The sequence below is a fragment of the Narcine bancroftii genome, chromosome 3, assembly GCF_036971445.1.
Source record: "Narcine bancroftii isolate sNarBan1 chromosome 3, sNarBan1.hap1, whole genome shotgun sequence".
NCBI classification, from domain to species: Eukaryota; Metazoa; Chordata; class Chondrichthyes; order Torpediniformes; family Narcinidae; genus Narcine; species Narcine bancroftii.
The window spans coordinates 353,267,478-353,283,831 of NC_091471.1; the positions used below are offsets into that span (position 1 = coordinate 353,267,478).

At 37.8% G+C, this 16,354-nt stretch overlaps 1 protein-coding gene across 5 annotated transcripts in view; it reads right to left on the bottom strand.

Moving 5' to 3' along the window:
* atad5a (ATPase family AAA domain containing 5a) overlaps nucleotides 1-16,354 on the bottom strand; it is a 54,025-nt gene that overhangs the window by 19,072 nt on the left and 18,599 nt on the right. For all 5 annotated transcript variants that reach the window (XM_069929830.1, XM_069929828.1, XM_069929829.1 and 2 more), the window contains exons 9-13: nucleotides 15,831-15,988; nucleotides 8,764-8,914; nucleotides 6,522-6,929; nucleotides 1,301-1,397; nucleotides 546-631 (exon numbers count right to left, since the gene is read on the bottom strand). In XM_069929830.1, coding sequence (XP_069785931.1) covers nucleotides 546-631; nucleotides 1,301-1,397; nucleotides 6,522-6,929; nucleotides 8,764-8,914; nucleotides 15,831-15,988 — 900 coding nt within the window. The remainder of the gene's footprint in view (nucleotides 1-545; nucleotides 632-1,300; nucleotides 1,398-6,521; nucleotides 6,930-8,763; nucleotides 8,915-15,830; nucleotides 15,989-16,354) is intronic.

Genomic DNA, 16,354 nt, shown 5'->3' on the forward strand with positions numbered 1-16,354 from the left:
TGCTGCCCAATTACACCGAATTAATCTACCAATCCCCTACTTTTCTGGAGGATGGGAGGAAACTGGAACACTTGGGGAAAATCCATGCAGATCATGGGATGTACTACAGATAGTGGCAGATTATGTTATGAATGAAAAGAAAAGCCTTGCATTGAAATAGCATCTTTCATAAACCCCAGGATACCTTAACGTCCTTTAAAATTGATGAAACACTTCTAAGTATAGTTACCATGCTGGTACAGAAAACTTGCTCATGGCCATTTTTCACAAACAACACAATGAGATAATAGCCAGATAATCCTTTTATAAAACTGGTTAATGCTTGAATATTAGCTAGGGGTTTATTTTAGTCTACTGAATTACAGCATTAAGAGAATGCAGCTTTTGATCACAACACATTTTCCATTTGAAAGCTGATCAGTTTCTGTTGGCCAGGGTGGCATAGCTCCCAACATTAACAATGCAGAGTGGAAATATTTTGAAGAACAATGTACTAAATCAGGCACAGAACATTATCCAGAATAATACTGTGGAATATTACATACCCACGTTCTTATCTTTTTCCGTTTTTCTTTCCTTCTGGTTTCTTGTTTCTTCTTTATCTGCTCTCTTCTTCCATTCCATTAACCAACTATATCAAAGGACACAAAACCATGCAATGAGTGAAACGAAACAACATTGTTCATCCAAAAAGTACAATAATGTCGTTAAAAATCTAACCTGTACAACTCATTTGTAAATTATTAGCAATTCAATGGTTTATCTGCAGGTAGAGTTTCAGGGTGCAGTTAAATACTTTTCTTGTGTTGAGTTGGCAGATTCTCCAATTCTAACCTCCTGTGTGTCATCAGTTTTCACCACCCTCATTGAAATGCAGTCCTCGGGTGCCGGGTCAAACTTTAGAACACTTGCAAGTTTCCCTCATTCAAGAGTCATCTGAATTAGCACAGGTCAGCACAGAAATCATTCTTGCCTCATCTCAAACCATAACATTCAAAGTTAATGTAATGACTTATTCTGTTCAAAAAAATTTAGAGCATAGTTCTGCCCCAAGAGCACCCATTGTGACCAAATTAATCTACTAACCCTGCTCATCTTTGGAATATGGGAGGAAACTCTTGCGGTCACAGGAAGAACGTACAAACTCCTTAGAAACAGTGGCAGATTTGAAACTGGGTTGCTGGCACTGTAATAGCGTTGTGCTAACCATGCCACCCAAAACTATTTTCAAAGTTTTTGGAATTTAGAGAAAATAAGAGGAGCCATTCTCAGGCTGCTCACTAAAGTTCACATCACTTACACGTGCAATTTCCTAACAGCACTGAGATTTCCCACAAGTTCACTGGAATGTTGCGGCTGGTATTTCTCTGTCCATAGCAGATCTTCCATGACTAAACCTGAAGAGAAAAGTTATATTAAAATTTTCTGTAATTGAATGTAGGGATAGAAAAAATGGCAGCATTGCCCGAACTGCTGCAATGGCAGTGCTGCCGCTGGTGTGGACCATGGAGAGTGGAGACACAGTGCTGCTGTACTTTAACAGCCTGTTAAAGGAGCGGACAGTGTTTTTAAACTAAAATCCTGGAAACACAGGTTCGCACCCAAGTTAGCACTAGCTCTGCTTGGCAGCAGCCAAAGGATTTCAGACTCCAGGGAGCAGTGGACTGGCACAGAGCATCACAGAAAGAACACCCATCCCCATCGATAAGGATAAAGATAACCCTACAAGACTGACCAGTGCTGAGGAATCCTTACAGGCTATGGGTGTCTGGTGGTCGGGCGACCTGCACAGGCTGCTGGAGACTGCCCAGGTATTGGAGATGGGTTTCAAGAAGGGCTCCCTGTGTGTCGGAGTTTTGGATCAGGAGCTTGGTTTGCTGCTGGATCGAACAAGAGTCGGTGTGGCTGTAGAGGCAGCAAGAGTGCTGAAAACAAATCCATGGACACTCTCTGAAGGGACTCCTTTTATTCTTTCTCTTGTTCTGTCAGAATTGCTGCGCGACACTAATGGCGACTGTGTCTGCCTTATGGCAAGGTAATTTTGTGTAATATTACATGCTCTATAATATTACATGTCAATAAAGGAATCTTGAAAATGGCGACAAGACAGTGCAGATACTGATTGGAGCAAAAAAAAACTCTTCCATCGAGAAAAACAGAAAAATCAACATTTCAGGTTGAAACCTTGCATGTAATAGGGCTGAGAAAGGGGAGGGAAGACAGGCAGTAAAGAAGGGAAGGATCATTAGGTGATAAGTGGACTGAGATTGGGTGAAGGTTAATAGACAGATGGAGCCAGGTAGGAAACAGGAGGGATGGAGTTTAGAGACAATTGGGAGAGGTGGAACCAGACAAAGTGGGGGGAAAAATGGTAGATGGAATGCACAAGGGGCATGGGAGGGTGAAGGTGGAGACAGCTACTGAAGGTACGTGAAAGTATACAAGGAGGGATGGTGGCCAGATGAAACAGTGGGAGAGGGGAGAGGGTGTGTGTGAACTGGGGAAGTGGAAAGAAACTTGGGGTTAAATTTAAATTTCTTTAAAAAATTTAGACATACAGTCCTGTAACTGGCCAATTTGGCCCATCAAGTCAGTGCTGCCAAATTTACACCCCATTAACCAACACCCCGGTGCATTTTGAAGGACAGGAGGAAATCAGAGCCCCGGGAAAAAGAACCAATGCAGACACAGGGAGAAGAGACAGCATTGTGCCAATCACTATGCCACCCATGCCACCCCGTTTTGGAAAGATGCATCAGTAACAAAGAGAAAGGGACCAAGAGGGAGCAGGCGATTTGAAATTGGAGAACTCATTCAGGATCAGAAATAGCACAATATTACCAGCAGGAGGATCAAAGACTCCATCAGCTCACACAATCGACACCGTCATTTGACGGCTACAGAATCCTCCCTCAGTCTCTTTCTACCTTTCGATGCTGGTTAAGATCAGATCCTTAACCTGTTTCTGTGAGCAATTTTGCCTGATTAATCAAGCATATTTACAACTTTTAAGAATGCTTCTCTCACAGAGCTAAACCTTTGAAAAAAGGTGAAGGAAAAGAATCCAAGTCAAGTTTACTGTCCTTCATTTTATGGCAATTAGTTGAACAGCAGGAAAGCTTGGATGCATTTTTTTTTCCCAATTATCACCTCAGTTACAGGGAGAACACTGTCCTCCTCCCACTGCCCATCCACTGGCTCAACCACCAATATAAAGTAGCAGGAAGATATCTGCAATCATCTTCAGCATCTGGATAAAGCAAGGTGAAGACTCTTCTCACCTCACTTTAATTGTGACAAATGCACTATTATCTCAGTGTTTGGTTTTAATATGCACAAGAGTAGAGTAGATTCACGTTCTGTCAGGGAAGCAATTTAGAAATAAGGGATGGAAGTCTCAAGGGGATGAATGGGGTCACAGCTGTAAATATGCTCATGGAGGCTTGACTAAATATTGGTACACTGAAGGAAAAACTGGATGACCATCAGAAGCTTCCTGGTTGGTCAGCTAATTCAGAATCCCATGATTACATTCACAAAGCACACAATTTACTAGCCATCAGGTACAGCCACGTGACAGCCTCCTCAATGAATTAGTTCCGTATATTAGACTGCTTCCATGTCTGGTATTTTTCAACATTGCTCTTTGTTGCCAGCCACAAATACAAAGGGGCGAAGCATTTTGAATGACAAATTTTCCCAACTACTCCCTCAGCTACACAGCACAGAAACTGGACATTCAGTCCTACTGATAATTTAATTTGTATCGGTGGCCTAAATTATTATCTCATCTAATACCAAGGTATCGGATTGCTTGTGTTTGCCATTTAAATGGTGATTCTTTTTTAAACTCTGTAATCTGCATTATTCATTGGCTTTTATTTGCGTTGATCTTGTACCTCGATATTTCTCCATATTCCTTTAATTTCTTATGTAGTTCTTTTATTGGTATTTCTGGTTCTGTTAAGTATACTATGATGTAATCTGCAAATAAATTGATTTTACATTCCTTCTCCTTTATTTTTATCCCTTTTGTTTTATTTTCTGTTCTTATCAGTTCTGCCAATGGTTCTATTGCTAAAGCAACAGTGAGGGAGATAGTGGACATCCCTGCCTAGTTGACCTACTTCATTTAAATTGGTTCGATACATATCCATTTATTGTCACCTTCGCCAATGGTCTCTTATATAATGCTTTAATCCAATTAATATTTTTCTGGTAGGTTGAACCTCTGTAATGTTTTGAATAAATAATTCCATTCTACCCTGTCAAAGGCTTTCTCTGTGTCTAAAGCAACAGCCACTGTTAGTATCTTATTTCCTTGTACTTCATGGATTAAATTAATGAACTTACAGACATTGTCCGTTGTTCGACTTTTCTTAATAAATCCAATTTGATCTTGTTTTACTATTTTTGGTACACAATCGGCCAATCTGTTTGCTAATAGTTTAGCTATTATCTTATAATCTGAATTAAGAAGAGATATTGGTCTATATGATGCTGGTATTAGTGGATCTTTCCCCTTCTGTGGTATTACTGTAATTATTGCTGTTTTACATGAATCTGGCAAGTTTTGTGTTTCTTCTATCTGGTTCATTACTTCCAGGAGAGGAGGAATTATTAACTCTAAATGATTTATAGAATTCCATTGGGAGTCCATTCTCTCCAGGCGTTTTATTGTTCGGCAGCTTTTTTAATATATCTTGTATTTCCTCTATTTCAAATGGTTTTATCAATTTGTTTTGCTCCTCTTCTTGCAATTTCGGTAGTTCAATTTTAGCTAAAAACTCATCTATTTTGTCTTCTTTCCCTTCGTTCTCAGTTTGGTATAATTGTTCATAGAATTCCTTAAAGTTTTCATTGATCTCTGTCGGGTTATATGCAATTTGTTTGTCCTTTTTCCTTGATGCCAATACAGTTCTTTTAGCTTGTTCTGTTTTAAGTTGCCAGGCTAGTATTTTGTGCGTTTTTTCTCCTAGCTCGTAATACTTCTGCTTTATTTTCATTATGTTCTTCTCCACATTTGTAATGTTTCATATTTTATTTTTTTGTCTGCCAATTCTCTTCTTTTTGTGGCATCTTCCTTTGTTGCTAGTTCTTTTTCTGTACTTACTATTTCCCTTTCCAACTGTTCTATTTCCCGATTGCAGTCCTTTTTCATCTTAGTTACATAACTTATTATCTGCCCTCTAATGAAGGCTTTCATTGAATCCCATAATATAAATTTGTCTTTCACTGATTCCATATTTATTTCAAAGTACATTTTAATATAGCGTTCAATAAATTCTCTAAATTCCTGTCTTTTAAGTAGCATGGAGTTTAATCTCCATCTATATGCCCTTAGTCGGATGTCCTCCAGTTCTATTGCTAATAACAGGGGTGAATGATCAGATAGCAATCTAGCTTTATATTCCGTTTTCCTAACTCTCCCTTGGATATGGTCTGACAACAAAAACATCAATCCTTGAGTACGTTTTATGTCTACTTGAATAATATGAGTATTCCTTCTCCTTTGGTTGTTGCCTCCTCCATATATCCAAAAGTTGCATTTCCTGCATTGATTTAATCATAAATTTGGCCACTTTATTCTTTTTGCTAGCCTTTTTTGTCCTATTTTATCCACCTTTGGGTCCAAATTAAGGTTAAAATCCCCTCCTATCAATATATTCCCCTCCAGTCTTCAAAAATCTTGCATAAACTTTTGATCCTCTTCATTAGGTGCATATATATTGACCAAATTCTAGAATTCTGAATATATCTGACACTTTATCATTACATACCTCCCTGCTGGATCTATTATTTCCTCCTCTATTTTGATTGGTACGTTTTTATTGATTAATATAGCTGCAACTCTGGCTTTTGAATTATATGATGCTGCCGTTACGTGCCTCACCCAGTCTCTCCTTAATTTATTATGTTCCACTTCAGTGAGATGCGTTTCCTGCATGAATGCTATATCTATTTTTTTCTTTTTTCAGTAAATTTAATAGCCTCTTCCTTTTGATTTGGTTATGTATTCCATTAATATTTATATAGTTCAACATGGCCATCTCATACTCTGTTTACACTTCATTTCTGCTTCCTCACCACCACCTTTCCCCTTTTCCCCATTTTCATCTCTCAGTTTTCCCTTTTTGAATTCAATGTACGACAACACTTCTAAACAAAATACTTCAACAACTCCGACATCTAAAATTCCCTTAACCCCAAATGTCCCCCCTATCTGAGTTGCCCCTTGTGACATTCAGTCCTACTGACCCAATGGTCAAACCCTCTCCCACTAGATAAGGTCTCCCTATCACAACAATACTATTTCCTTCTCATCTTGGAGCTACAATAATAACAGAAATACACGATCAAATACCATGCAACGGTCAGGGAATTTAAATTTGAATAACCAAACAAAATAGGAAATAATCATTCTATAAAAACAAAATAACGAGATCAGCTTTGAAGAAATGTTTGGTGATCCTATTTTCAGGCCAGACATATCAGCGTAATTTAGAAATGAAACTCATTACCGTCGAAAGTGGCTGCTTCCTTCCTCTTTGGTTGATCAGTCAATTCAGAAATACATGATGGGGCAGGGATAGGCTGAGCTTCTGCTACTTTGATTTTGCTTTCAGAGTCTTGCTGCTTTCTCTTAATAGATCTGAGCCAGTTTCTGGTAGAAGCTGAGCAGTTCTGGCTTTGGATGTTCTTCGAGTCCTCAGACCTTGTGGACATCTCCAAAGTGCAATTTTCCTCATCTTGAATAATGATCAATTCCTGTTTGCTGTCAAGTGATTTCTTTTTTTGTTTCTGTCCCTGTCTTTCAATCTTTCTCTTCCTTTTTCCCAAGAGTGGTTCTGGACTGGTATATACAGAACACACTTCCTGAGGGCCTGTATCAAGTTCTATGCAAGAATTTTCAATTTTATTGCAAGATCCTAAGAATTAAAAACACCAAGTTGAAAGAGCATCACAAATGCAACAACATTCATCTCACGTTGCACAATTTATATAAAGTAGCATGTTCAAAAATCACAAAAATCTTCAAGTTCACAATAGAATTAATAAATAAAATCTAACAACAAGCCACCCAAGGAGATACTGAAGGGGACCAAAGTTTGATCTATTGGTTGGTTTCAAAGACAAAAGGGTAAAGAAAAAGCGATAGAGATACAGAGCCGTGGGAAGAGAATTTCAAAGCTTTTTAAGTATGATCGCTGTAATCTGTAATATTGGTAAACATATGCCCATCTGTGATTCAATCAAGCAGATGGTCAACAAATTAAAGTGAAGGAGGGCACCTATCTTTACAGAGTTAAAAATGTTGCAAAGATTAAAGATTAAAGAGGAAGAGAGGCGACAGGTGAACAAGACTACATACAAAAAATACTATACCATGGTCAATTACAACTAAATCCACAGAATGGAGAGCAACCATTTTGGTGATGCATCTGATGCTTTTAAATTTAACCCATGAAAACAACTTGCAATGAATTGGAAAGGAAATAACAAAGGTTACTTGATAATTAGCTGAATTATTTTCAATTAAAAAAAGACACTGCACGTTTGGCATAGTGGCAGCGATTGGGACTGGTCTTTGAATCCTGTGCTATCTGTAAGGAGTTTGTACGTTTTCCCCGTGACTGCGTGGGTTTTCCCCAGGGCTCCAGTTTACTCCCACCGTTCAAAATGTACTGGGATGTAGGTTAATTGGGCGGCGTGAACTTGTGGGCCAAAAAGGCCTGTTAACCGTGCTCTATGTCTAAATTTTAAAAAATTTAAATCTAGCACAGTAACAGGCCCTTCCAGCCCATAAGCCCATGCTCCGAAATACACCAATCGACCTATGATCTCTGTACGTTTTGAATGGTGGGAGGAAACCGGAGCACCTGGAGGAACCCCATGCAGATAGGGGAGAACATACAAACACCTTACAGACAGTGGCGGATTCGAACCCAGGTTACTGACACACTCAGTTGTGCTAACTGCCTGCGAATTATGGGCACTGTTATCTTAAACCCATTTACAGTTTAATTTTATACCAAGCTAGGCTTCTAATGTTTAATTTTTTGCTTAATTTTTATAGTTTATTTAGCTGTCCTTTGATAATCAGCTGGCATCCAATCTGAACTTCATCTGCAATGGGAAATATAATTTGACTAGATGTGGTATGGCAAGTCAACCAGAGTGGAGAAGCATGAAATTCTTGTCCAACTGAGCCCCTTGATAAAGACAGACATGAGTTTGGGACTTGAGGAAATGAATTTGGGCTTTGAGGAAGTGAATTACAGGGATACGTTAGGCAGGTTAGGACTTCAATACCTAGAGCGGAGAAGAATAAGGGAATAGATAGGTAAATGCAATCAAGTTCTTTCCATTGATATAAACCAAAGGACATGGGTTAAGGGTGAAGGAGAGGTTTTGGAGAACATTGGGGGGAATTTCTTCACAGATAGAGAGGTGGGAGTGCAGAACGAGATGCCAGCTGAAGTGGCAAATGAGAGTTGATTTTTAATATTAAAAAAATTTAGACAAGAACACAAATGGGGAGGGCATGAATGGGTCCAAGTCAGTTGAACTACCCAGAATAAAAGTTCGGCACATACTAGAGGGCCTGTTTCTCTGCTCTAATGTTCAATAATTATGTTCCAACTTTGATGATGCACTTATTATAATAGCTGGTAATGATATCCCAAAAAAATACATGCCACTATAGCATGTTCATTGAATTAAAACAAAGCCATACACAAACACTACCCTAATGTCACTGACCGGTTCTGAGCATGTCTGCAAAATGTTCCTTTCGTTTCTGGAGTAATGATTTGAACAGTTTATGTGCAGGGAAATCTGGATTGGATGCTTTTATCTCTTCAAGTAAGCACTTCTGGACGTCCTGCGAGAATGCTGTACTCCGGTTAGATAACTATGGAGTAAAATTTAAAGCATTTAAATTCATTGAACTTGTGCCTTCATTCTGCATGAGATTTAAAGAAACCCATTTCCAACAAATTCAACTAGGACTGCTGTCTTGTGCAACTTCAAGGTCAATAGGTTATATTAATATTTTCACTCAGCTACAAGGTTTCTACCCTAATAGTTTCATTAAACTGGACATGTGAAATGTTGGTTCTGTGGCAGAAGTGGGATACAAGAGTAGTCAGTCAGCAAGTGGAGGGATTGAGAAAGTAGAGGTCGAGTCAGAGCTTTACAGCACAGAAACATGCCCTTCAGCCCAACATTTATGCCAATCGAGTCTTCAACCTAAGCTCATTCCATTTATGTTTAGTCCACATCCCTCTAAACTTTTCCTATCCATGTTTCTGTCCAAATGTCTTTTAAACTTAAAAACTGTATCCACTTTTACCCATGCCGTAGGCAATTTGATTCATGTACCCACCACCCTGTGTGGAGAAGGTGCTCCTCAGATCCCTTTTAAATTTTTCTCCCTCACAAATTTCTGCTCTCTAGTTTTAGACTTGCCACCCTGGGAAAAGACTATGCCCCACACGATTTTATAAATCTCCCTCAGCCTTTGAAGATCTGGGGAGAAATATCCTGAATTCTCCTCAAATGAAACTTTCCAGCTCCGTTAAAATTCTTGTGAATCTTAAGCACCTTTTCTGGCTAAATTATGTCTTTAGCTGATTAGTCAGCACATTTTACTTCTGGGTTCTTCGTTTTCTACGTACATAGGTTCGAAAAGTAGTTTAAAACAAATTAAATTTTAAAAAAGAACACCCTTTGAAGCAAAGTTAAAGTTTTTGGATAGATTTGAGATCATGAATCGACAGAGGCCACGTCATCTTAGATGCTTCAAGTCAGTGAGGCTGGAGCGTCACATCATAAGCAGGTAATTACAGGTGTATGGAGAAAATCACAGGCAGTGATTGATGACCAAGGGCTGAGTCAGCAAATATTTACGCTTCCAAATTAGAGGCTTTTAATGAAGAATTTTTTAGCTGTACTTTGAGAGTGAATTGTTAACAGCAGTTATTTTCAAAAAAAATTATTCAGTCGTTAGTTTCTGTGCCCGCATTTAGTGCGCATGCAACACTGGTGTGGAGAGGAAATGAGAGCAGTGGGATCTTATCAAGAGTTTTGGAATTTACTGCAATCTTGGAATGGAGCAGGTGATCGGCACAAGCTCCCATAAATAGCAACAAGATAAATGACCAGATAATCTATCTTATAAAATGTTGGTTGAAGGATGAAAGCAACTCAGCAGCTCATGCAGGTGCTCTTGGATATGTGACCATTTGATTTTATGAATTTTCAAGTAATGCCACTGACCATCTGGAGTAAATATCCTTGATTCATGAGGTTTTTGTTTTGCTGTTACAAAAAAATTGCCAGTCTCATTTGTGATGCACTATGTCCACATCACTTTCACTTGATTGACAACAATGCATTAATAGGATTGGTCATAATTTATCAATGTAACTTATCAATGGCTTGATCTATTATATACACAGTTCCAGATAATAGCTTACAGCCCAATGGTATGAACCCCGGTGCTCTCCTCCCACATACATTCAATTGTCTTCCTAGTTTTTTTGTTTGGAATATTTATGATTTTCATAGACTCACAAAACCCAACAAACCATTCAATCTTTCCAACATTCCTGTGTGTGCATATTTAGCCCCTCCCCACCCCCCTCTCTCCCACATACAATTTAACATACAGACAAGTAATTTATGATAATACAAACATCAATGGGGCTTAAAGGGCTTATTTATGAGCTACACAGGAACAGTCACAGAAAAAACCATCAGCCTCAAAAATCACAAAATCCATCAGGCTCAGAGACACCATTACCACATAAACCATACATTCGTTTCAATTTTATCCCTCATTTTCCCTGTCAGCACCTTAACGTGGAACATCATCACAAATTAGGAGCAGGCCATTTGATCCCTCAAGCCCATTCTGCCATTCAACAAGCTCATGCACGTTTGATTCCACTCTCAACTGCATTCCCATCTACTTGAGGTAACTTTAATATACTTGCTCATCTGTCTTAAAGAAGATTCTATTCTCACCAGCCTTTGAGGGAAAAAAGTTCCGAAGACTCCATGGTTACCCTCTCCGAATAAAAATTGTGCCTCACCCCCTCTCAAATGGGTAAACCTTTATTCTGAAACCTTACCCACAAGAGGATGTTTTGTCAAATCCCTTAGGATCTCTTGTGTTTCTATTGGCAAATACGTTGAAAGGATATATATGCTTTGAATTTCTTAAGATTTAATTGACGTAAAATGTTTTCTTATTACTTTAGATACTTGAATTGATATATTTGTGGTTAATTATTTTAGGTCTAGAAACAGCTTTCCGATGAAAAAAGATATACCCCTGGAATACAATCTTTTTGTAATTTTTTAAAATTTTTTTTTACTGTATAGTTTTTTCCCCAAATTGAAAGTTTCGTCGAATATCATCTTTTTGTAAATTGAGGAAGACTTGCATGTAATCTCTTGCAATAATACACAGGATGTTGGTTTTAATGCCCAGTCTCAAGAATACCCAACCCCGAGGAGTCACGTGATTGAGTAGTGGCCGGAAGGGTAAAACCAGCCCCCTCCAGAAAAGAAAAAAAGTTAAGAAAAAGTTCAATAATTACAAAATATAAGAAATAAAAGTTAAAGTTGTATAGAAGAGAAAGAAAATGGCACCTAAGGAAAAAGTAAAAACAACGGGAAAAAAAAGAAGACATCAGAAAAGAAAGGAGAAGGCCTTACCTGCATGAAGAAACAGGGAGCAGTGGTGGAGAAGAGTGCCCGATCTCAGAGGTTGGTGATGGCCCTGCGGAGACGCGACCCCCCAACCTGTGGACTGCAAAAATGGCTCTGAGCCAAACAAAAGTGCGTAACTGCGCATCCGCGAGGAGTCGCACATGTGCAGTGTGCAATCTAAGGAGAAGGAAAACACCAACAGGAGGGGGGCTCAGCCGAGGAACGGGCAACCACTGTGCGACCAGCTGAGGGAAGCCCGACACCAGGGCTCTCAGCTGGAAGATGAGGAAAGTGGCAGGAGGGGGAGTGAGGAACCAGGTGAGAAAGAAAGTCGACGGGGTGAAAGGAAAGAGCAGCAACAGGAGGATCAACAGATGAGCAGCTCAGAAAAAGAGGACCAACAGCAAGTGCCCAAGCAAGAAGAGGCCCAACAAAGTGAGACAAGCAACTCATCAGGAAAATCAGAAGAGACACAGATACAAAGAGGAGAAGACACAAACACAGGTACAGACACAGAAGAGGAAGAAGACGACCAAGATCTTCACAGAGAGATAGAAGGTAAAACAGATGGACAGAATATAGATAAAGCTTTTTTTGAAGAACAAATGAGAGCATTAGAATTTAGTGCAATTAAAAGAAAAATGAAAAGAATAGAAGATAAAATGCAAAGATTAGAACTAGTCATGACAGAAATAGGGAAAAGAGTAGAAAATGTGGAAGAATGAGAAACAGCTGTAGAAATGGAAGTAAACGACTTAAGAGGAAAATTGGAAGAAAGTGATAAAAAAATTTAAAGAGACACAACAGTTGTTAGCTCAGAAAATTGATATGTTGGAAAATTATAGTAGGCGAAACAACTTAAAAATAGTGGGCCTAAAGGAAGATTAAGAAGGCACAGATAGGAAGGAATTTATAAAAGGATGGATCTCAAAAGGTCCTGGGAACAACCGAAATGAGGAAGGAATGGAAATAGAAAGGGCACACAGAACACTAGCTCCCAAACCACAGACACATCAAAAACCAAGATCCATTTTAGTAAAATTTTTGAGATATACAACAAGAGAAAATATAGTGGAGCGGGCAAGGAATAAAATTAGAGAAGGCAATAAACCATTGGAATACAAGGATCAAAAAAGATTTTAAAAAAACCCAGACACAAGTTTTGAACTCTAAAGGAGGGGAAGGAGTTTAATACAGCAAAATCGATCCTATGGAAAAGTTATAAATTTATGTTAAGACATCCAGCTGTGCTTAAAATATTTATCCCCAGGGAGCAAAACAGACTGTTCTTGGATCCGGTGGAAGCACAAGAATTTGCAGAAAGCTTGCAGGACAGAAGGAGAGATGAAAAGATGTAACAAGAATGAAGAACAGCTTTAAAATATATATATGTAAAGATGTAAAAACAATGTATATGTAAAGAACTAAAGAAGGGAAAGAGAAGGGAAGGAAGAAAGTAAGGGGAAAAAAAGGGAGAACTTTGTTATAAGTGTAAAATAAGTGTTTTCTGGGGAGGTTGGGGGAGGGAGAGAATAACCATCACTGCGAAATCAGTTGACGCTTGCGAGCAGCTTCACAATCCAAATGGAAAGGGGAGTTGTGGTTGCCCGGCAAAGGATAAGGAGAAACTCAGAGGGGGGGGGAAGATATTTGGGGTTAAGGGAATATTGGATGTGGGAGTTGGAGTATTTTATTTTTTAAATGTGTTGTCATACATTGAGTATAAAAAGGGAAAACAGATGAAAAAATGGGGAAAAGGTGGGTGGTGGTGGTGAGGAAGCGGAAATGAGGTGTAAACAGAATAAGAGATGGCCACGTTGAACTATATGACTATAAACATTAATGTTTATAATAACCAAATTAAAAGGAAGAGGATATTAAATTTACTGAAAAAAGAAAAAATAGATATAGCATTTCTGCAGGAAACGCATCTCACTGAAGTGGAACATAAATTAAAGAGAGACTGGGTAGGGCACATAGTGGCAGCATCATATAATTCAAAAGCTAGAGGTGTAGCTATATTAATTAACAAAAATGTATCAATCAAAATAGAGGAAGAAATAATAGATCCAGCAGGGAGGTGCGACTAATGATAGTGTCTGATATATTCAGAATTTGCTCAATATATATGCACCCAATGAAGAGGATCAAAAGTTTATGCAAGATTTTTTTTGATGATTGTAGTACACAGAAATATATTGATAGGAGGGGATTTTAACCTTAATTTGGATCCAATGTTGGATAAAACTGGACAAAAGACTAGCAAAAAGAATAAAGTGGCCAAATTTATGGTTAAATCAATGCAGGAAATGAAACTTATGGATATATGGAGGAGGCAGCACCCAAAGGAGAAGGAATACTCATATTATTCGAGTAGGCATAAAACATACTCAAGGATTGATATGTTTTTGTTGTCGGCCCATATTCAATGGAGTTAGAAAAACGAATATAAAGCTAGATTACCAGAACATATACTTTATAAGTGGGATGAAAAGTTGGTGCAATATAAAAGCTCACCAGTACTGCATCATTTATTCAATATATGGAAGAAGATCCACTTAGAAAGGAAAAAAAAATGAATTACCAAACACCAAAATTACTACTGACGCAAAATCTGCTAATGCTTTTTACAATAGACAACCTTTCCTTTAGAGAATGGGAGAGAAAAGGAATCAAAAGAATAGAAAATTGTTTTTTGGGAAATAATTTATTAACATTTAAACAGTTAAGTACAAATATGGAATAACTCATGGTACAATGTTTGCATATCATCAACTGAAAGCTTATTTAAAGGATAAATTGGGAAACAGACTGAGATTACTAGAAGGAAGCAGCTTTGAATATGTGATTACAGACTCAATGATAATTAAAAGATTTATAACGAACATGTACATTAAGCTGCAAGATAAGGAAAATGATGAAATAAATTATAAACCTAAACAAAAATGGGAAAGGATTTAAACACAAGATAAAAATGAAACATGGGAAAAGTTATGTTCTGGAACTATGAAGAATATAATAAACCCAAGGTTACGCATGATACAGTATAATTGGTTACACAAGTTATAGATCACACCCCAAAAGTTTTTTTTAAAAATGGGATAGATGTTTTCACTGTAAGAAGGAAACGGGAACAACAGTACATGCAATTTGGGCATGTGAGAGTGAAAAAGTTTTGGGAAGATCTAAATCTGGTATTAAATAAAATCACAAAAAGCAACATACCAAAAAATTCAGAGATCTTTCTTCTAAGTAATACAAGTAAGGAATTAGGCCTCAAATTGGATAAAGCGCAAAAAAGATTTATTATGATAGCCTTAGCAGTAGCATAAAAATGTATAATGTCAACTTGGAAATCAGAAGAGAGCCTCAGAGTACAGCAATGGTACATGGAAATGAATAAATGTATTTCATTGGAAGAAATAACATACAATTTAAAAAATAAAATCACATTATTTGAACAAATTTGGGAACCATACATGGAACATAACAGAGAGGGCTTGCCTCGGACCTCCATCCCCTAAAATGATAAGAAGACAAAACGACTTGATTCAGAATGTAAAAGTAGATGACACGTTTTTCTTGTTTATTTTTCATTGTGTGATGACATTGTTTAATGGGTTTATTGTATATGTTGAATATTTATTGGTTTTGGAGGGGGGGGGAGGGAAGGTGGGGGGGAGAAAATACCACTGTGTTTATTTAATGAGAAACGTTTGTATATATTTTGGTTGATATGGTTCACAGTGTGAAAAATAAAAAAATACTTAAAAAAAAATTCCCAACCCCTTCCATATCGTAAGGAAGGGGGTTAGATTACATGATTAAAACTCTCTGAAATATGAAAGATCTGATCCTTTTGAAAACTAACAATTTGAACTGTAATCATCTCGAGATGATGCAACTACCACTGAGCCAAGCTTAACACCTGAAAGAAGACAACTTCTCTAAGACCTCTGCTATCAGTTCTGAATAAGCCTGGTCTGTTGGCTCATCTTCCATTCCATTTTTCATCTGGAGTGATGTGCAAGTCCTTATGAGCATGACCACAACTGAACCCAATATTAATAAAACATCAATACAAATCACAATTATAAAAAGACACTTGCCCCAATCCAAGATGCCATGGGAGTGGTTGTGCATTTAACTTCAGAGAAGTCTCCGAGAGAAAGGGTAGCTTTCAGAATTCCATCCATTCTTCCCCTCACGTTCCGAAGCTGATTCAGAATAGCACAGCTGGGCCATGGTAGATTCCACAGTAATGATTCTAGTCAATGAAAGAAAATAACTTAAAAACATTTTTGAAATAGTGATGTATTGTTATTAAAGTATTTTACAGCAGGACTAAAAATACCTGAGATACGAGATATGATCAAGTGGAATTAAAACTTCATTTGTCAACCCTCTGCTCAAATCAACCAACTTAGTGCACTGTTTGAGCATTAAACAATAGAAATATTGCAAAAATATCCATCTTTATCCAGTTTTAAGTAATAGTAGAAACATTGATAATGCAGAAATGGACTTTATATTCATTTATTTTGGATTATCCAATGGATCTACAGATGGTAAACTGAAGAATGTTATCACATACTAACCATTTTAAATTATTTTCCTTATGATTAACTTTTAA